Source organism: Accipiter gentilis, chromosome 14, assembly GCF_929443795.1.
Source record: "Accipiter gentilis chromosome 14, bAccGen1.1, whole genome shotgun sequence".
Lineage (NCBI taxonomy): Eukaryota > Metazoa > Chordata > Aves > Accipitriformes > Accipitridae > Astur > Astur gentilis.
Window position 1 is genome coordinate 11,600,304 of NC_064893.1, and position 21,877 is coordinate 11,622,180.

At 40.1% G+C, this 21,877-nt stretch overlaps 1 protein-coding gene across 1 annotated transcript in view; it reads right to left on the bottom strand.

The window, feature by feature from the left end:
* Positions 1 to 237: 237 nt before the first annotated feature.
* The window catches only part of GLB1 (galactosidase beta 1), a 48,457-nt gene continuing 26,817 nt past the window's right edge, over positions 238 to 21,877 (bottom strand). Inside the window, exons 11-16 of the mRNA XM_049817229.1 lie at positions 19,919 to 19,993; positions 14,029 to 14,118; positions 11,965 to 12,078; positions 10,697 to 10,828; positions 5,743 to 5,982; positions 238 to 1,703 (exon numbers count right to left, since the gene is read on the bottom strand). Of these exons, the coding sequence (XP_049673186.1) occupies positions 1,443 to 1,703; positions 5,743 to 5,982; positions 10,697 to 10,828; positions 11,965 to 12,078; positions 14,029 to 14,118; positions 19,919 to 19,993 (912 nt within the window). The 3' untranslated portion in view covers positions 238 to 1,442. The remainder of the gene's footprint in view (positions 1,704 to 5,742; positions 5,983 to 10,696; positions 10,829 to 11,964; positions 12,079 to 14,028; positions 14,119 to 19,918; positions 19,994 to 21,877) is intronic.

Below are 21,877 nucleotides of genomic sequence, written 5' to 3' on the forward strand. Positions count from 1 at the left end.
TTTTTGCAATGACCATCTCAGAAAAGGGTGGCACCTCCAGGATCCACACAGCCCATTACAGCTACTTTGTTTTGCTTTACTTTACACACACTTTCGTAACACAGAAAACAAATGAGACATCAACAAGAATAACCCCTTGTCTGTAGAGACATTACAACCTCCTTTCTCCCTTAATACTGTAACTGCTCATAACTCTTCCTCCTCCCCTTTTTCCTTCTCAAACACACACAGGAAGGATTTAATTTTTAAAGAACCATTTTAATAATGTCAGACAAAAATCAAAGGAAGAAACCACATACTATAAAAACACTTGATTCCATCATCTTCATCTTTTGTTGTTTAAATCTCACCAAGGAGCTTACATGATTGACATCAAAACCATAAGAATCAAAAAGATTCTGTCTGCTGCAGAAAGTCAGCTTTACTAAACAGAGTTTGTGCATCTTTGCAAATACCAGGCACTTACAAAGACCATCAGTTTACTGGAACAAAACAGAAGATGTGAATTAATGACTAAGAGAGAGTTAAAATTCTTTAACTTAAAGCCTTCCACTTCCAAGGTGCTGGCCCATGAAAACAGGTACTCCAGGCCCATTAGAGGAAAGGGGGGGGGGGGGGGGGGGGGAGAAGGATCCATTAAAGGAAAAATGGCTTATTTTAAGACTACATTCTGCAGGCAGGTTATCAGAGGCTATGGTCCAACCAAAACAGCCTAAATTTTACGTATGTCCTTGTACTTATCAATTTACTTAAAATCTTCAGAGATAGCAGAAAGGAAGCAGTAAATTGACTTTCCAAAAAGGGACAGATGCAGACTACAACGTCTCTCTCCATGTTACTGCTGTTTGGACCAGCTTGCATTTGAGTGCTCTCTTCCACAGTTCTTCTAACTGCTCCCCTAAGAAACCAATGGAAATTCTTCCAAGGCCACTTGTATGGAGGTGAAAAAAAATGAGGTCTGCTCAATGTTGGCAGCGAGCCCATTCATTCTAAAATGATATTGATACTAACCAGGTGATAAAATCAGCTGAAAGTGTCTAGTCTATTGGCAGCTTTGACCTACCAGTCCACATGAGTAAAACCAGCAAGCTAGTGGGACTCCGCACCCCTTTTGTAGGCTCCTCTCCAGTTGCAAAACATGGTTAAAAAAAAAAGTGTAAGAGAGTTCCTGTAATGTAAGCAGCCTACAAGGACTACATTTTTAGCAGACTGATGCGAACGTTATCTTCCAGTTGAGTTCAATTTCACAGTCCATGGCAGATTCTAAAGCTACAGCTTTTATTTTTTTAAGAGAATTTCAGTATTTAACTCTGGCAGAAAGTCTTTACAAAGTTGCCTCAGCTAAACAACTTACTGATTAACACTGAGTCTTTAAAAAAGGGAAGTATGGTTTGAGAGAAAGGGAAGCAAAATGGGGGGAAGATAGGGAAGTACTCAAATTATTATAGATGGTTCAGCCATATGTCTCTAACAAAGAGCTGGGGGGCATAATTTTCATACTGCGTGGTTGCATTGATGTTAGGTTTGTCTACAAATTCTATCTCACACGCCTGGGTGCTGCAAGGAGAACGCTCCAGCTCCAACACTGTTATGTTGTTTGGCACTGATGAAACAAGTATATTTCTTGGAACATAAAGGGTCAACTGAGGACCACGTGCTGGCCAGTAGCGACCAAGATTAAAGCCGTTGATCCAAATTTGCCCCTGTTAAGAGAGAAAGAAAAAAATAATGACATTTTAATAATTTGACAGAGATCAAATGACAAAATAGCTTTAAGCATAATGCTCTTCACATAACTGAATTTCCTCCATCTTTCAGTTTGATAGAACACAAGGATAGAAAATCTGTTCAAGAAAATGCTAATGACAGTCAAAAGAATCTAAATTCCCTGATGAGTTAAAGCCGTCATTAATATTTGAAAAGAAAGCAGTCAAATACTGCAGTAATTCCAAATATGACAATACTTAGGAAAACAGAATTTCAGGTTCCTGGCACCGAATTTTGCACCAAGTTTAAGAGCAAAGCAAACCTGAAAACTGTATTTGCTTGAAGCTGATTGTTAAAAGGACAAAGAACTCACGGAAGAAAAAAGCAGATCCTATTTCTACTGCGGCTCTCTGTACAAGTGTAGGACTACAGCACCTTGGTAGTCTCTTCCTGTTCATGATTTCATGAAAAAGATACAGCTTGTCTGGACACCTGAAATTCAGATGTCTATTATATTGTAACAGCTTAGTCAACAAAAGAGCTTGTGAAACCACACTGCAAGAGAGTACTGTATTTTGTTGTAGTTACCTACAAAATCTTTGGATGTCTGCTAGCATTAATTTAAGTTCAATGAAATTGTGGTTAACTTGGCATACAAACTCTTTAATTTACTTTTCACAGTGGAAGTGGCCAAAAACCCCAGTTCAAAATACTGTTCTAACATTATAAATACCTTAAGTTTAGAAGATAAAATGAAATTGGGCAAGGGGAAAAAGAAAAAACTCAAAACAGTCATTTATACACCACAAAATAGACACATTGAAGTGACAAAAATGCAGATTTTTCCAAAAGTCTATAAATTGGTGAGTTGCAGAACGTTTAGTAAAACTGTAAACAGACTTCTAGTTAGCTGAATCTTGGTTCATTAAGCAAGACAGAAGGGAGGATACACAGCTGATTTGGACAAATAATTTGCTTTTACTCCTCCTAAGTGTCCTTTCACCATAAGTCAGACAAGAGTTCAGTGGACAAAAAAAGGGATAGGAACAGATAATTTGATCTGTGTTTTCCCTCTTGCTTTGGCCTTTGGTAATTAGAATATAGAGGGAAAACCAAACTAACTCATGGCATTGATGTACAATGATAAAAATAATAAAATAGTCTGAATCAGTGGAAAGTAAGGACTTTTACTGCACTCTGATTTATAAAATTGTCTGGGACAGCTGAAATCAGAATAATACTTTTAAAGGATTTACAGAAGCTCAATTGTAATATAGTGAGTATTGCTGTTCAAGCTGTTTTAGAGGTATTTTTCTTGTATTTTCTTTCTCAAGTATTTATGAGAACAAGTTTTATGAAACTTACATGGGAAATTTTATGAGGAGTTGGTACATTTGCAAATGCAGGTGAGTTATTTCATCTCTGTATCCACTTCCGTGGTGTAAGATCCTATCTTGCACAGTCTGCCAAGGTGTTAATAAACTTTGCCCTCAAACTTTTTTTTTTTTTTTAAATCAGGTTTATCTTGCTTTGTGGCTTGTTTCTGCTGTATTAAAAGGCAAGGGAAGAGCTATTTATTCAAGCTCACTACTTTACTTCTGTAGTAGTTTTAGAAGAAAACATGGCATTAATGCAACCTCCACACACACAAGATAAATTAGCGAGTACACCACTAGACAGTAGCCTACCTACTACAGAGAGTGACTGTAACCCTGTGACAAGTAGGAGTTTACTGTAGGAATGAACTGCATTAGAGTTCTAATGCAGGAGGTATAAACAGGTCTCTGTTCCCGATCTTAATCAGTTACTGGTTGTAACTCATTTTTCCAGTAAAGCTATGAACTTAATTTCTCACTACCAAACTGTGTTTATTAACACTGCAGTTTCTAAAGACTGCACACTCAGGAATTTGCATGCCCTAAACCAGCAAATCATTACACTATATACACTACCAATAAACATGCCCTAGACAAAATAAAGGAGGGAGATCTCTATCTTCAGTAACAGGATTCCTTCAGCAGGGTCAGAAAATACAACCAATGATTCCACAGAAAACAAGAACAGTCCTGACTCGAAATCCTCTTTTCTGTCAAAGAAAAAAAAGTCCAATAAATTTAACCATATATTTAGAGGCACGTATGCTTAAGGACATTGTGCTTTCTCAAGGGAGTGTAGAGAAAGTTTTGTTAATAGTGAAGGGTTTAAAAACCACTGAGGGCAAGCAAGCTACAACACAGGTCATGACTGCTAATGCTGCACCCTTCCTTTCAGACTATCCAGCATGCCACATTCCTTGTCTTAATATGCAAAGGCAGGACCATCATTAGAACTGTATGTTTTCTCAGTAAGTGTTGTTTCCGTGGTTTTCCAACTACTCAAGTAGGTGAGGTTTGACCCCTATTAAGAGTCCCTCTCCACACCCTGGCATCAGCAATTTATACTGTGCCACTCAAGGAATTAAGGCCTAGATACAGCAGGACCTAAGTGGAATTTACACCCTTAAGGCCCTCTGCCTTAAAGGCATTTGCTTATTGGTAAAGTTATTGGGAAGTGTCGGTTTCCACACCGAGTATCACCTCAATCTTACTACTCCCGGGTGTCTTATTTAAAACTTTGGTCCAATCCATATAAAGCTTGAAGGATCAATTCAATAGCCCTACTTACAGTTCACCTGGGATCTCTTCACCTTCACTTCTTTAGACGGTATACAAACTATGTAAATCAGAGGTTTCTACAGATCAGAGGAAAAGACTTCCACCACTACATAAGAATTCTTGGACTGGTTTGCCAACAGGCAGGTATGGTCATCTCGCTTCCTTAAGAAGATTTATGATTCTTGGGGTCACAGAATTTACTGCAAAAGTCTCAGATTCCAGTTCCTGTGCAAAGAGCTATTTTTGAATTTTATTCAGTGATTGTGTAAGATGTGCACATATATAGGAACAGGGACTAAGTCAAGACTTCCTCATCCAAGCTCAGTGCCAGCAACACTAAAAGGGCTTGCAATGAATCAGTCTTCTGCATATTGGGAAGTGCTTTAGCCACTACAATGCTATAGGTAGATCACCAGCAACACCTTCTCCTATTCCGTTTTAATATCAGTAAATTAATTGTTTCAGAAAGGCATAGTTTTGCTACCTAACACCATCACAGGCACTTCCCTGAAGCCTGAACTTAAATACTTTGGCCTCCAAGAGGAGTGGTACTTCAGTGCACACATTCTGCTCTCTGTGCCTCCCACCAGCTAGTTGAGCTGGTCCTTACCCATCCTGCATGCTGGCTGTTTCAGACACAGTGCTGTGAAAACACACTCTTTGCTGCTCTAGCTACCCTCCAGCCCTATGAGAAGTTCCCACTAACAGAGATCTGCCCACAAGCTTCTCACAACAGTGCTCTCTGATCCATTCAGTCCAGTTACAGGTATCTTCCAGAAGACAAGCAGTAACATCTTCCACGCACTGGATCTGTATCTATGGGCACAACACCAGCAGTTGTGTCCAGCACTCTCTGTGCTTTGTTACAGGATCTGTAGTTCCTCACACAGCACTGACAATAAGTTCTTAGTTACTTTTAATCAATTAATATAGCCAGGAAAGCGTCCTGTAGCATCTCACTTTCTCCAGAATAAAAAAATTATTTTATCATCTTGGGGCATGTAGTCACTCCCTCCCTCCAAAAAGCCGCTTCTGCTCCACATCTCAAAACAAAAAACTCCTACAACTAAACACAGCATTTCTAAATAGCCTGAAATTTCATCTTTCTCACTGTTGAAAAACTAAGGTTTGGGTTTTTTTGTGACGCTCCACTGTCTAGACCAATACCATATATCTTTTGAATGTATGTTTCCCTTCTCTTAATGGTTTATCTCCAGGTTTACTTAAAGGACGGAATCCATTTCCTCATCGTTTAAATGTATTTGAGACACCCCACCACTACAACCAACTTCTACCCATGCAAGAGAGGTGGACGTTGGTTGTCCATAGAAGTTTCAGTAGCTTTGAGTGGACTTCAAGTTTTTAGAGCAAAAAGTTGTACCTTTGTCCAGCCAGGAAACTTGACATAGGTGTCTTGAGGCAAGTCTGGAATCCCTCCAGGAATTGAAAGTCTACCAGTATAAAAAGTAGGTGCTTCATAACTCAGTGGATTGCCAACAGACCTCTTTGGTCGATAAAGGTGGCTGTTAATGTCATGGTTCACTGCTCCATCTATGTCTAGAGGATAGATTTCCCATTCAACAAGTATATCTTGATCAAGAGTTAAATTTGAAACCAGACCCTAGGAGGAAGAAAAAAAACCAAACCCAAAATATAATGTTATTTAAGTTATTTGGCTGCAACTATAAATCAGTCAGGAATAAAAACTGAATCCAAGTACTTGCAACAGCTGTCAATCGGTGTATGAAAAAAACAAGCATCTGGTCTTCAAGTTATAAGCTTTGCTTAAGAATAAAGGGTTTCATTTATTGTCTGTGAAGGACCTGTTTCAACTCTTCAAAACTCTTCAAAGTTTTGAGCTTTCACTGATGTCCAAGGTTTTTTTCAAACTTTTTTCCCCATAACTGTGAAAATTTCTGTTTTGCTTTAACATGAACACGATTCCAAAACCTGGGGCTTAATAAAAAGCAGAAAAAGCAGGAAACACTGTAAGTCTGAGATACCATCAACAGATTTGGTAACACTGAGTCACTAACCCAAGACATTAACCTGCACAATAGCAGAGAAAGCAGTATTTACTTCCTCCAAGTCTTCTACAGCTAACATACAGTATCACAAAATCAAGGCACATGCTTTGTGGCCCTGATTCAGTGAAATACTTTAAGCTTACAGTCAGCTTCAAGCCCCCAGAGTTCTGTTTCATTTTTATGGAACCATGTGTGCAGCACACCAGGGTACTCACACAATGAATGCAAAAGCAAGGGAAGGTCGTGATTTAAGAAGAGTGAAAGGAACATTAAGTTACCCCTGCACACATCCTAATTGTTATAATAATAGTTTCTAAAGTGGTGTTCCAGTGCAATGTAAGGGGTTGATTTTAAGCCAATGTTGCTACATCCATATAATTGCTTGAATAGACCCTGCACAAAAGCTGGTTTTCAGTGCAACTTAAGTTCTGTTGCAAACACCACATGTCAAACAGGAACAAGCAAAACCGCATTTTCTATGGCCTTGGAGGGCTGATACCACGTTGTGTGTCTGTTCTGATGTCTAATAAACATTGCACAGACTTCACAAGCCTCATCATCAGTACAAGCACTAATTGGTTTTCTCTTCCTTTACCTAGATGCCCACTTTACAGAACATGAACTTATTTTTCTTATCTCAAAATAAAATATCTGCACAGAGTTAAGTGGCAAAACTTTTCTATACAACCTAGACTTTACTCTGTCTAGCAATCAACTGAAGTAATGCAACATAACTTTAGCCCAAACCTTCTAACCTGTCTCCCTAAGCCCATCTTTAGGCACTATGAACGGTGTGATTTTTTCAAATGAGATTAAGTGCCTACTAAGCATTCTTACTTTTGTCTGCATAAGAATGCATATTTAATAGTCCAGATATGGATAAAAATTTTCTAAGTAAAACAAAGATATAGGTGGCAGTTGACATGTGAAAAAAACCATAAAAAACAGAAGCCACACTCTTCCTTTGTGTCCTTCAACAACAAGGCTTAGATCAGCAGGATGTTTTAAAACCAAAATCCTTTTAAGATTCCCTCCCGAAAGCTGGATGCCTAGTTCCATTTCAAGCCTAAAAAAGTGATAAAAAACCAGCCAAACAAAACCCAGAAAATCTACACTATTTGCTTAAAAATGCAAGGCTTCACAAGGTAGGAACCTCTTGCCCTAAAGTTATTTTTGAAAGTACAAAATATCTAAAACCCAAGGTATAATTATTCCCAGTTTTCAAAATCAACACAAAGAACAGCATGAGGGAGGGATTCTATGTGAAGAAGCAACACACATATTTCAAAGCTACCCAAGAAAGGCTGCCTCTTCTACACAGAAGGATCCTGCTTTTAGAGATTATTCTCACAATGCACATGTCTACTAAACTTGCTTTCACTCTTTAATCTTTAAAAGATTGAAACCCTGGTATAAGTGTGAATTTCAGCCCAACCACAGCAACACTGAGCACCTCCCTAATCCAACCTCTAACCCTCTATTCTGTTACTTTAATTTAGCACCAAGCACACGGGTTTCTTTATCACCTGACCTGTTATTAAATAAAGGCAACATTTCTGCTGCATTAACATAAAGGCAAAATACTGGGGAACTAGCTGCCCTCTCCTGCCACTCAGATAAAGGCAAGGTACTTTGGAAAGACAGTATGAACAGAGTTGGCACTACTGCTACCTGCTGAATTTCTATGCCACAAGCAAAGAAAAGCCTCAGTTGCTGATGCTTTTAATTCAGAGGCTTTCATACATCCTAAAACTTCCCACACATATTTAGCTTGTTCTGATCAGGATTTAAAGAACTGCATGCTTTCCAAAATGTATGGCAGGGGAAACTTGACCAGAGTTTGTGGTCTCATCAACTAGGCTAGTCAAGATGCATCCACACTTGGGTTTACTTTTTCCCTCTACTTACAACCTTAAAAACACTACTTCCTCACAGCATATGTGCCCTCTGCTAACTAAATGGTACTGTTGAGGCATATATCTTGTCCTGTGGTGTTTATCTTTCTCCTGCTTTTGCATCCAAACTAACCAAGAAACACTTTGGACAAGTCTTAATACTGCTCTGAGACACCTATCACTAGACTGAGAGGTAATAGGAGCTTCTAATTTACCTGGCATCACCCTCACATCAAAAGGCATCACAATCACCAGACAGCTATTAATCTGGACAGTCATTAAACATTTGACAAGCTTTCTGAAAGAACACCACCAAATCAATTTAGGCCAAGTCGAATCTAGCAGTTAGGGGGCTGCAAATCTCTTCTTAATTGTAAAGCTTTGTAATTACTTCATTATTACTTGTGGCCTAGTAATATCAAAACCTAAGAAAAAATAGTGTGCTGTGGCACTAACACAGCACAAACACAACACAAGACTGGCCTCTACAACACTCCTCTCTTTAGCAAATATCACACAGCACTGGGGATCCCATTAAGTCTAAAACCAGAAAAGTTTCCTTTTTGCCCCTGCCCTTCCTAGTGTTACATTAGTGGCACCTCTACTGCATTGGGTTTACATGGCAAGGTTTGGTAGCAGTGGGGTTGCAGGGGTGGCTTCTGTGAGAAGATGTAAGAAGCTGCCTCCATGTTGGACAAAGCCAGTTCCAGCCAGCTCCAGAATGGACCCACTGCTGGCCAAAGCTGAACCCATCTGTGACACTGGTACTGCCTCTATGATAACATATTTAAGAAAGGGTAAAACAAAACAAAACAAAATGACCTAACTGTGTAGCAGCTGTGAGACAGGAGTGAGAAAAATGGGAGAGCAATAGCCCTGCAGACACCCAGGTCAGTGAAGAAGGAGGAGGAGGTCTCCAGGCATCAGAGCAGAGATTCCCCTGCAGCCCGTGGTGACACAGGTTGTCCCCCTGCAACGCATGGAGGTCCACAGTGGAGCAGATATCCACCCTGCAGTTTGTGGAGGACCCCACACCAGAGCACGTGGATGTGCCCAGCACAAAGCTGGAGCCCATGGAGAGCCCACCCTGGAGCAGATTCCTGGCAGGAGCTGTGGATAGAGGAGCCCACGCTGGAGCAGGTTTTCTGGCAGGACTTGTGACCCCACAGGGACCCACGCTGGAACAGTCTGTGCCTGAAAGTCTGCAGCCCATGGAAGGGATCCACGCTAGAGCAGTGTGCTCTTGAAGGACTGCACCCTGTGGAAAGGACCCATGCTGGAGCAGCTCGTGAAGAACTGTAGCCTGTGGGAAGGACCCACATTGGAGAAGTTCATGGAGGACTGTCTCCTGTGGGAGGGATCCCATGCTGGAACAGGGGAAGAGTGTGAGGACGAAGGAGTGGCTGAGATGAAGTGTTATCAACTGACCACATCCCCTATTCCCCATCCTCCTGTGCTGCTTGTGGGGAGGAGGTAGAAGAATCAAGAGTAAGGTTGAGCCTGAGAAGAAGGGAGCGTGGAGGGGAGGTGTTTTTAAGATTTGTTCTTATTTCTCATTATCCTACTCTTGTTTAATTCGTAATAAATTAATCTCCCCAAATTGAGTCTGTTTTGCCTGTGACGGTAATCACTGAGTGATCTCCCTGTCCTTATCTTGACCCACAAACCCTTCATTGTATTTTCTCCCCACCCTGTTGATGGAGGAGTGATAGAGTGGCTTGGTGGGCACCTGGTGGCCAGTCAAGGTCAACCCACCACAGCCACTCATGTGGGGATGTGACAGTCCCACAGTACAGCAAGGACCCAGAAGCATTCAGAAGCTTTCTGATAATTATCTCTAAGACCTGATCAGTCCAAATCTAAACTGGCAATTTTTCATGGTAAAGTGCTTGTGATACAGCTTTTCCTAGCCACGCTGAAAATACTGCAAGGGTACCCTGCTGACAAATGAAATGGGACATGGAGAGAGATACAAAAGTGTGTATATATATATATAGATATATATATAGATATACAGATATACACAAATACAATCCCAGGATTCACAAGCCTCGAAGTACAGCGAAGATCTAGACTAATTTCCAACCTATTTTTTGAGTTAATCCAAACAGCTTTGCACATTTTAAAATGTTAGCTACAGACTCAACTCAACCTGAAAGTCTTGTTGGTGACACTTTGGCTGACAACATAAGTGAATCAACAAAAAAAATTAAAATATGTCTGTCAGTTTTTAACTCCACATTGATTTTGGTGACTGGAAAATTCAAATGAAAACTAGTAAGTAGTTATATTTTGAGGTAAAGTTAAAGCTGTGTAATCCTGATTTTTTTTGCTCTAATTCACTACTTTCTTTTTAACCTGCGGAAAAGAAGAAAAGCCACCGCAATCCAGTAACTCAATTGATTTTACTTACCTTAAAGTCATTATTGTATCTACCAAAGTTGACTCGGCCCATATTCTCTACCAAGATGTCCAGATTTGTTCCAGCCTTCCCAGTTATATTTATCATAAGCGATTTGTCCCTTTCAAGGACACCTTGAGGAACCTATATGAATTATGTCAAGAGGAAGAAAACAATAATCACTGAAAACCAACAAAACCCTGTTACTTGGCTCTTCAACTTGCTTGAAGAAAAGAAAGAGGACAAAGGAAACAAACAAAGTAAAAAAATAATTCCTTTCCTCCTCTTGCATGAGAACACACACACACAAAAAGCTAAGTCAATATTCACATTTCAGTACACCAACTGGATGTGCTATTAGGTAGCATTTGTCTGACACCATTTCTTTCCTTAGCTGATTTCAACTAACTCAATCAACTGTCAGAATCCTAGTGGTTTTTGATCCACCTGATTCACAAAAAGCAAGTTCTCAAATTTAGTCTAGTGACTGAAAAGATTCTGGTGATATCCATGAGTAAAAGGAGCTTCATCTTCCAATTAAGATTGCATCAATATTAAGTTTTATTTATTCCTATTCCCATAACATAAGGAAAGAAGAGCTTGACCTGAACACAAAGGTGATAAGAGTCAGCACAGGTCAAAGATTAATCAAAAAAATAGCTTATCAAAGTCTGTGAGTTGATATTAATTCTCATTAAGTAGGAACAAAACCCTGCTTAAGGGAAAAAAGGTAAAGTTCACATCCTGTACGATAAACTTTTTTTTTAACTTGCAGTCAGAAGCCAGTTTCATAAGCTAAGACATAGGCTCAGGCTTCCTCACCCTCAAAGGGCTGGGGCGGGGGGGGGGGGGGGGGGGGGGAGGAGATAAGATTAAAAAAAACAACAGACAAACTATGGAAACACTGTAGAAAGCCACCAGGCATATATATCATTAATGTATTTCATGAAACCGCACAAGAGAACCCTTCTAGGGTTTGGGGTTTTTTTCACTTAAGTCATGAATCTGTATAAACATACAAATATCTCAAAAATGGAAACAATTAAGTTTTCCTTAGAAATAACAGATAGTCATATTTTCTGAAATACAAATATGAACACCAAGTACGAATCAACTGTATACTTCCTTACTTCCTTCATCTGATTAAACAATCTTATCTAATAAAGTTGTTTTGGTAAGCTGGAGAAAGGAGAAGGAAAAAAAAAAAAAAGGCAGACTGCATCCATGACTTTCGTGAAGGCCACTCATGGCAGAAACAAATACCAGCAAACAATGTTTACCCCATCAACAGAGACATAGGCACGATCATGGACTCCATTTAAAGGTGAAGTCAGTTGTGTTGGCTCCGTACAGTTTTTTGGAAGCGTAGTTCTGTACAGTACAAACCCAAAATACTAAGAAAAGAAAAGAAGGGAGAAAACCCAAACAGATTAATGAACCAGGTCATTCCATAGCTCAATTCAGGTCATGGGTTAGAAATATCCCACATTCCTGCCTACATGCTCAGACTGAAACATTAACTTTCATTCACTTCAGATAGATGCTATCACAGACACCAGCTTCAGGTTCAAGTTCACTTTGACCTTTAAGTAATAGGTGTAAATTCCACAGAGTTTCCATTTTTAAATGTTTCATCAGAACATTTAAGTAACTTTAAAAGATAAAGGTCTTGGCTATGAAGGTATTTCTTCAATAAAAACACAGCAGTTAATGACTGACAGTGTTATTTCTTCATTAAAACCAGTGAGACAATAGCTGGAAAATCCCCTCCTAACTGAGTTTATATAACAAACTTGAAAGTGCACATTTGTTGCCCAGTGCCCATAAGTTGACATATTCATTAAGTCTATATTATCTATCAAACTAGACATCATCAGGAACATCTGGAATATTTTTCACTAAGTTACCCATCAGGAAATTAAAAAAAAAAAAAAAAAAGTCAGACATTAGATTTCTTCTAATCACAAATTGAAACACAAATTTAAAACAAGGCAGAAAATGCATCACCCTTTCTACTCAGTAGCCACAAACCCATTTACTTTCTAGACTTGGATTAGAACATAAACCTGGCAGGAATAAGTGAGAGTAAACAATTTCCATTCTGCTATAATTATTATATTTGCAATACATTTGCAACCATGTGCCCAGAAACAGGAGGGGGGAGGTGGGGGGGAGGGGGAGCAGGGAAGAAAAAAAAAAAAATTAAAAATGTGCTAAGAAGCTCAGCTGGCTGCCCTCTTCTCAGGAGTCTTCCTAAGCAGAGTGCTAAGGGTGGGAAGGCCAGAGGATGAGAGAGAAAAGCCCACTAGAAATTACAACCAGCCACAACATACTACTTGAAGCTTCTTTCACACCTCTGTACTAGTGGCTTGGAAAAGAAAAATCTGAGCTTTGAACCCCTACTTGACTAATGCCATATCCCAGGCATCTGCTGAACTGCTTCCCCCTCTTTTTCCTCTCCCAGCTACTACCAGCATCCCATTCTCTCCGAGTAGTTTATTTTAGCTGCAGGCAATTAGCACCAATGCTCCAGTCTCTGCTAAATGCAGCACAGAAGCAATCAAAGAGTCATGTAACCTTAATGGAAAGACAGAGTCCCTCAGCAGTGAGGAAAAGATTGACTGTGAGGGAAGATATAGGAAGTCACCAGAATTGACAGGGAAGCTGATGCAGAGACTGACAGACAGGGAACATAGGAGAGAGTGGGAGTTAGCAAAAGCCACAGGAAAATGCAGAAAAATCTGTTTTTCCTATCTCAACCAGTGGGGTGAATGACCTCGACAGTGGGTTGCAACAACTCCAAGAGGTTGCTCCCAAAGGTTTCTCTCACTGCATTCTCTTGCCTCACCATACATATAGTAAAAGGACTACAAATAAGTAGGAGGCCCATAAAAGTGTCAAACAGATTGCATTCCCCAATCTCCAGGCCCCCTGACTTGTATGAGAAAGCAGCGTCTCAGCCACTGTGCTCACTCTGATAGCAAGTGGGGAGAGGCAAAGTAAAAACAGAATAAGGAAAATTAATAGTGAAGAAAAAGATAGATTAAAAAGGGCTCTTAAGAACCTGAAAATCAATACTTCAGAGAGGAGAAAGATAAAGGTGAAAGCCTGGAGAGCATACATACCTACATTCATGGAAAGAGGAAAACCTCAGGTGCAAAACAGGAGCATTGTAGAATATGGAAAGGTTTCCAATGCAAAAATCCTAGACACCTTTATAATACTATTACTTCTGTGCTGAGATAAGATGCCAGACACTGGACATAGGAAGAATAATACCACAGAGGGTTGTTCAAATAAACTGTACAAAGTTACTGCTAAATGCCTACTGAAGGAAGTCTCACCTGCTTTAGCTGAACAAAGGTTAACGGGTAAGTGCTTTTCACTGGTCCAGCAGGTGACAACCTGTCAAGAGCCTCCACCACAGTGCGCACCTGCAGCGTGGAAAAAAGCAGATATATGAAGGTCAGTAAATTTCAATCCAAATATAACAGCTTGCATATCCAGCCACCTAGTCAGCTAGCTGCATCTGTCCAGAAAGCAAAGAAATCTTAAGCCTTTACATCATCCTTACAGACACATTAATGACACAATACAGTACAGAGAACTGATGAACCCTGACAGAAACATGGTACATGTGGAGCAATGTTTTAAAAATCTAGATGTTCTAAATTTAACCCAGGAGTTTCTCACAAAAGTTCTATAAACAAATACAACTGCTCTGGACAATTAATACAAAACAACTATATTATCTAAATTTTGCTCAATTATACTTACAATCAGGCTAGGGAAAATGCCACTGATTTCCAGTGAGTTACTCTGGAATCCTTCTGAGCTAAGTAAGGATATGATTTGGTTCCATCAAGAGTTATCTAAGATGAATATACCCTATTTATTCTTAAATGATTTTAGAAACCCCAAGCCTGTAATTCAGTGTCACATATAAGTAGCTAGACTGATTTTAGTGAGACTGGGAGCAAAGTACAGGCTAGTCACATGCATAAGTACCTTGCTGGATAAGGACTTACATGCATACAATTAAATTGCCTTTTGTTGCCATCTGCAATTTCCTTTTGTGACTATAGTTTTCTACTCATCTACAATTTCCTCTCAAAGTCCACTATCAATTTTATGTTAGTCAAGATGCACACAATATGCCTAGTGTCTTACAAGCTCAAAAAAAATAATAATCAACTGCATTCATCTTTTTCATGCAAGATGTCTGTCTGTTTCACCAGAAGTACTGTCACAGTTCAGTGGTAGTTACACATCAGACATTCAAAATATTTCTCAAACGCTAATTTATTTTCAAATGCTTGAGAAAAAAAAACAGTAAAAAAAAAATTAGACATTTAAAATAATGTAAAACTGTATAAGAGCATTCATATCAATACAAAATTCTGAGGCTACTTCAATAACGGAAATATTGAATTTTTGCAGAGCATACATGAAAGTCAGCAGTGCTGAAATATTATGTATTAAAATGTACATCACTGTGCAAAATGCTGTATGTGACAGAAGTCAGCATGAACCATCTATGTACACACAATTATTTCTTCAGTATAGTACTGGTTTTGGCTGGGTTAGAGTTAAATTTCTTCATAGTAGCTTGTACAGGGCTATGTTTTGGATTCAAGCTGAAAACAGTGTTGATAACTCAGGGATGTTTTAGCTACCGCTGAGCAGCGTTTACCCAGAGCCAAGGCCTTTTCTGCTTCTCACCCCACCCCACCAGCGAGCAGGCTGGGGGTGCACAAGGAGTTGGGAGGGGACACAGCCGGGACAGCTGACCCCAGCTGACCAAAGGGATATTCCAGACCATATGACGTCGTGCTCAGCCCTAAAAACTGAGGGAAAAAGGAAGAAGGGGGAGATGTTTGGAGTTGTGGCCTTTGTCTGGTCAAGTAACTGTTATGCATGATGCAGCCCTGCTTTCCTGGGGATGGCTGAACGCCTGCCTGCCGATGGGTAGTAGTGACGGAACTCCTTATTTTGCTTTGCTTGCGTGCACAGTTTTTTGCTTTACCTCTTAAACTGTCTTTATCTCAACCCACGAGTTTCTGCACTTCTACCTTCTGATTCCCTCCCCCATCCCACTGGGGAAGAGTGAGCAAGCAGCTGTGTGGGGCTTAGCTGCCTACTGGGGTTAAACCACAACCAACATGTAGACATAGACCTAAATGGACTCTTGAAATGAGCTTATCTCAACTCTTTAGCTAGGAACAAGAAAGCAAAAGCAGGCCATAAGTATACAAAGGGTAATGCCATCACCACCTGGAGGTCAGATCACCCTCGCTAGTCCATAGCTAAGCACGTTCACCCTGGCAAGAAGGCTGTCAGTCAAATGATGGCTTGCAAAGTTTTGATGAAAGTAGTTTGCTCTTAGGTTTTCAGTTTAAGCATCGTACATAAAATAACAATCAGTTTTCACAGAGTAAAATTCCCCAAATGCTCTGGACTGTCTATGTGCTCCATTCCCTATCTTGTGCTCCTGTTAAAGCAACATGCAGGACTTGGCAGGCCACAGGTGAGACTGAACTGCTGGGTCTTGTACAACAGCTGTGAAGCAAGAGATGAGTATCTTTGCATAGACACTGACAGAGTTGACTTATAGAACTAAACAACAATCCTGTGAGCATTAATAGTCTTGGTCCCAAGTGGATGATGAAATTAAAAAAATTAATGTAAGCAGTATTAAGACACACATGGTCACTTGAATAAGCTACTAACTGGCAACGAGTGCTGCTTTGTGCTTTGCTGAACTGAGTATTAGCAGCTTGTACCTGTGCCTGTTTGATTTTTAATTTTTTTTTTAAAGTTCCTGCTACCAAAGGGGCTTCTGTTCTGAATACAGGTCAACCACATATGATTCACTTATGGATTGGGCTGGTAGAAGCTTGTTTCTTTGAAACTTCAGTGGATTATTTTTGTTCAGCTTTTCATTCCTAAGAGGTGCATACAAAAATAAAACCAAAACAAGATCTGCGCTTGCTGCAAGTTCCCATTGACTGCTATTTAGTGGACAATCGGTATCACAACAAATTTAACAGTAAATTTAAAAATTACAAATACTGTTAAGAATTTTTAAAAACCTCAACCTGCAAGACAACAGATTACTACTAATACAAAATAGCAATACTTTCTTATCCTCCAGAGCAAGGGTCTTCAAAACCAAAGTGTAAGATCAAGCGTGAAAAAAAAAAACAAAAAAAACCCCCAAACAAAAGAAAAAAAAACCAAACAGAAAAGCTCCAACAGGAATGATATCAACTACTGGCAGCATCCTGTTTGCTTAACCCCTTTCTACAACCAGCTAATGTCAGCGTTGCCTACTACTTGCTATTGCTTGAGCTCTCCACATCCCAAGAACTGAGCACATCTCCAGAACCTATGAGTCTGCAGTTTGCAGTGCTGGGGCAGGCATTTCCTTTGAGGGCCCTGAGGAGTGCTTGGTCACAAGTGGTGACCAGAAACTACCACCTGCTCACAAGCCTGCACAGACACATTGCAGGCACTAAGACTCGTGCATTTCCCTCTGGAAAGGATGCTCCCCACATTCTGGGTCTTAAACCCCTAAATCCTGTCATCTTGCTCATATTTCTTGCGCCTATCTATTGCTGTTCTGCCCTTGCCTGCCCTCATTCCTCATGTTCAACACTTCTCTTTTGCATCTATGCAACAAAATTTTTTCCTTACTGCCTACTTTTCTGTCTTCTGCTCTTCTGTAGCAATGTCAGTATCCCCAGCATCCTTTAAGAAATTATATTTTTCCCCACCAGGAGAATTCTTTAAAATAATTCAATAGCTCAAAATGAACAACAATGAAGTGCTGATCACTGCTGATCAGTGAACAGCAGGGGAGCTTTTCGTCTTCCCCCCCCCCCCTTTTTTTTTTTTTAATTAATTTTTATTTCTTTTCCCTCCCCAACTAGCCTGGGTTGGCCAACTATTTTCATCTGGGGCAACCTATTTGCAAACCTCCAAAAAACAGCATATCGGCCAGACAGCACTGCTAAGGGCAAAGATCTCTTTTCTTCAAGCTTAGGTCCCGAGTAGCTGATCAGGTACTTAAGGACTGTATTGTCACAGAATATCTTGTGGAAAAAAAAATAGAGAACAGTCTGCTCTGGTTGTATGTACCTCTGTAAAGTATACCATATGACTCTTGAAAATACTCTGGAGTCTCCTTTCTCTCTTCCTTTCTGCAAAAGTGTCAAGGGAGTTGGTTCACTGCAAGTAGATTCAATGCTCTGCATTGTAGCCTGACTGCTGGACTTCAACTGCACAGTGAGGCTTCACACAGTATTTGTTTTAGCACTATCACTGCAAACGATATAGCTGGGAAGTTTACTATAACCACAACTAAGTCCTATCATTTAGAATATTCCCTCTCTGATATTCACCCAAATACATTCAGGCTTCTCCATACAACAAGGTGCACTGGACCTAGTTCCAGCAGGGGCTAGAACGCATCACAGAGTTGGGAGGATGGCTTTGGCTGGGACAGTACAAACCCTCTGTGATTTGAGACTCGTCCTGTGTTTGCAGGGTAACGAAGCAAAGGAATAAACTGCTGCTGAACTTAACCAGTGGGTTCACAGAGGAAAAAGCAGCCTTCTTCCCAGAAAAGAATTCTAGAGGCTTTCAGTGCAGATCACAGTATATGTACAGGCAATGACAGGAACCTCACACCTGGCAGTTTAGACATGCCATCTGGGTTCCTAAAACAACTGGGTGGAGAGTAAAACAACTCCTCTCAAAAAAGCAGGATGTGCAGAGGGTGAGAAGGTGCAAGAACAGAGCTCGCAGTGTGTTGGCCAGATCAAAGCTGCAATATTTGAGCAACTTTAGTCATACGACTCCTCCTTTCTAAGACAGGTGTCTGGGCCAGGCACCCCACAGCATTCATTTCTTGAAGGCATGAAAGAGAAAGTTCATCATTCTAGTGAAATTGGACAGCCTGAGAGCCATGAACCATGAGAAAGTGGAAGAGTCAAAATCTGACTACTAGGCTCCCAAATGATGGCAACCTATGATATCAGTAGAAGTGATGGGTGCACTGATAATGGTATTTAATTAGTCACTACCTAATATAAGCCAGTTCAGTGAAACCTGCCCTAAAAGGTCTGAAGATACTCAAAGGTTGTTGAAAATGATATAGATCTGTTTCAACTTCACTGTTGAATCACTTTTATACAAAAAGTATTTCTGCCCACCACTTGAGTGGGTTGACTTGAAAACACCTGCAAAGCCTTATCAGTACCAAATTTTGCAATGCTTCAGCTGCAGCGCGTAACAGATCAGATACATTGCTGACTGGAAACGTGGCTGTCAAACTAAAAGTACAAAGTATAAGATCAAAACATTATGAATTACAGTATCCCGTACACCAACTGCAGTAATCCTCTACCTCAAAACAACCTGTCTGTGCCCAGCAGAAGGAATATAGCCAAGTTCATACCTGTTGTCTCTTCCATCCCCCCTTAAACCATCCTCTACACTCACTGCAGCAACCTAGTTCTCAACCGTATTTCACAGAAAATTGTTGCTGGTCCTAAAGTGATGGTGCTATGGACAAACCCCAGCTACTCATGTGCTGACCAGTTATACCACTGTTATCAGACAGGATATTGCAAGTCTGGGTTCTGCATGCTCTTCCCTTGGCAGGAAACTAATTTAATTTCTCTCATCAGCTACAGATTTTCACAAATCTTGTAAGAAAATATCAATAAGACTTTCAAATTTATTGACAATGTTCCGTATGCAAAACGTAAATGCCTAGAAGTATTTAAAAGATATGTATACCCTACCTGCTGTTTCTACTTCAGAGGCATCACCGGCTACAAAAACACTCTCTGCTCATAGCTCTCATGCTAGCATTCCCCCAGCTACATTACTCATACATGAGTTATCTTAGACAACGAAGATTCTATTGTGTTAATAATATATTAATTTAAGTTTAGTAAAACTTCAGGCACATACTGCACATTGTAAAACTTTTCTTTTTATACCCAGATAACATACATTTTCTCATTTTCCACCATGGGCATAATTCCGAATTCCCAAGCTCTTCTCCCTCCTCCCTGAAAGTTTGCTTTCAAGGTTTTCCTCTTTATTTTGTATCATATCTAGAGACTGCCATGACACCCTCATAAACATTTTTTGCAATTTTTGCAAAAAGCAAACATACAGCATTACAGAAAGATACACAGCATGTTACAGATGTTAATTTACCTTCTGCAAGCGAACCTTCCCATATGCAAATTTGGGTGTTGTCGGAGGGATAAGACCTTCTGGCAACTGCTTATACTAGAAAAGGAAAGAGAAAAAACCCCACATGAAACTTAAATAAAAACATGCTTTAACTGGATTCTCACTTTCCACTTCATAACTTACTACATGTAACTTTAGCCAAAGTTCTACTTGTAGAACTTTGGCTAAAAGTAGATAATCCCAATGTGCTAAAGGATAAAAGCTGCATCTAGTCTAAGATGAAGGCTTTTTTTAAAAAAAAAACAACCAAAAACTAAACCATCTAACTTGATCACATATGGTAAACAATTTTTAATAACTATTCAACTCAAGGTAACAGTAAAAAGCATAGCGAACAAATGAGCTGCCAAAGAATCACAGTGCCCTTGAAGCCCTCCTGTGGCTAGAGCTTGCATTACTGTCTTCTATAACCCTCCTGCAGTCATCTCCCCAGTCCATGGGAGCTTGAGTTAACTGTTCCAAGTTGGTAGGGCACCTGACCCTTCCCTAGCAGCACTTCCATGTGGGAATTATTAGCTTCTTGTGCTTTTCCTTTCAGTGTTACTATACTCCACCCCCACCTGCTAATCCATTACTGTCTGGGCTGGCTTCTTTGAGAAGCAGGCCTTGAGACCACAGCCTCCTCCACAGCTCCATTAACCTTTGAGGTCTCATCATTAGCTTCCCTGTGGTCCTGGTCTAGACCACTGCCGAATCAATCATAGGTAAACATGACAAGGCAACACTCGGACTGCCAGGCTATTTCTCTTTACTTCTTGCCCTATATCTCTAGGAATAACCACCCGAGATCAGCAAAGAGGTGAAGCATGTCCACCACTTTCTTGGACACCTTTGAGGAGTGGCAAGTCTAGACAGTGAATTTCTGCCCCATACCCTAGCCTCCTCCCTTCTGAGCCTACTTGTCCCCTGTAATGGCCACTCTTCCCATCTCTTCTTTCATTTACTGAACATGGCCCTGCCTGCACATTATAGAGAAAAAACTTCTGCAGATGAGATACCCATGTGATTAAACAATCTAAGCCTACATTTTAATATACATGCACAAATGACCCCCCCTTGTGAAGGCTATCTTAATCTAAACATTCAGTGACTTCTGAGTGCTTACTCTGGCAGCTCCTAGAGGGTTTTTATATAAACTTGGTGAGGGGCCAAAAGGGTATTTTTCTTAAAAGATTTTACTTTGATTTTGTCTTGAAAGTTTTAGCACAAGGCATGACTTGCTGGGCTTACACATGGTATATACACATGGAATTTCCAGCATAAAACTCATGCTCAGAAGCTCGTCTCTGCACCAAAACAAGGGGTTTTTTTGTTTAGTTGGTCTGTTTGGGGTGGGTTTTTTTTTGTTTTGGTTTGCTTTTTTTTTTTTTAAAACAGGCCACAGCAGTATAACTCCAAATGCCCTCCTGTCAAATCTCAACTATGGACTGATGAAAGTCTGATTTATATTTCTGGCAACAAGTTCATTTCTTCCTCTCTGTATCTGAAAATAATCAAGATATTAAGACTTAAAGAAAAGAAAAACTGAATTCTCCCAAGAGAAGTCAGAAGTAGGACATTTCAGCCCAAATAATAAAAATTAAAGAATGCTGTCAGCAATTGAAAGAAGCTGTAGAGTGAAACCCTTCTTCTTTATTACATTTATTAACTGAAGGAAACAGTAAAGGAAGATTATAACATGTTAGCCCTATAGCACAGCTAACACGTTGAACACAGTCATTAGTTACAGGCAACTTAATTTTCTTTCATCAGCTCCACCCCAAACTGCGACTGAGTAGATAGACTGTTATGGGTTTAAAACCCACCGCAGAGACAGGAAAACTTCACTAAGATCCTATGGATATGGAGGGTAAGAGATAAACAAACCACACCAAAAAAAGCTGTACCATCACCCAACACACCTTAGGTTATACTGAACAC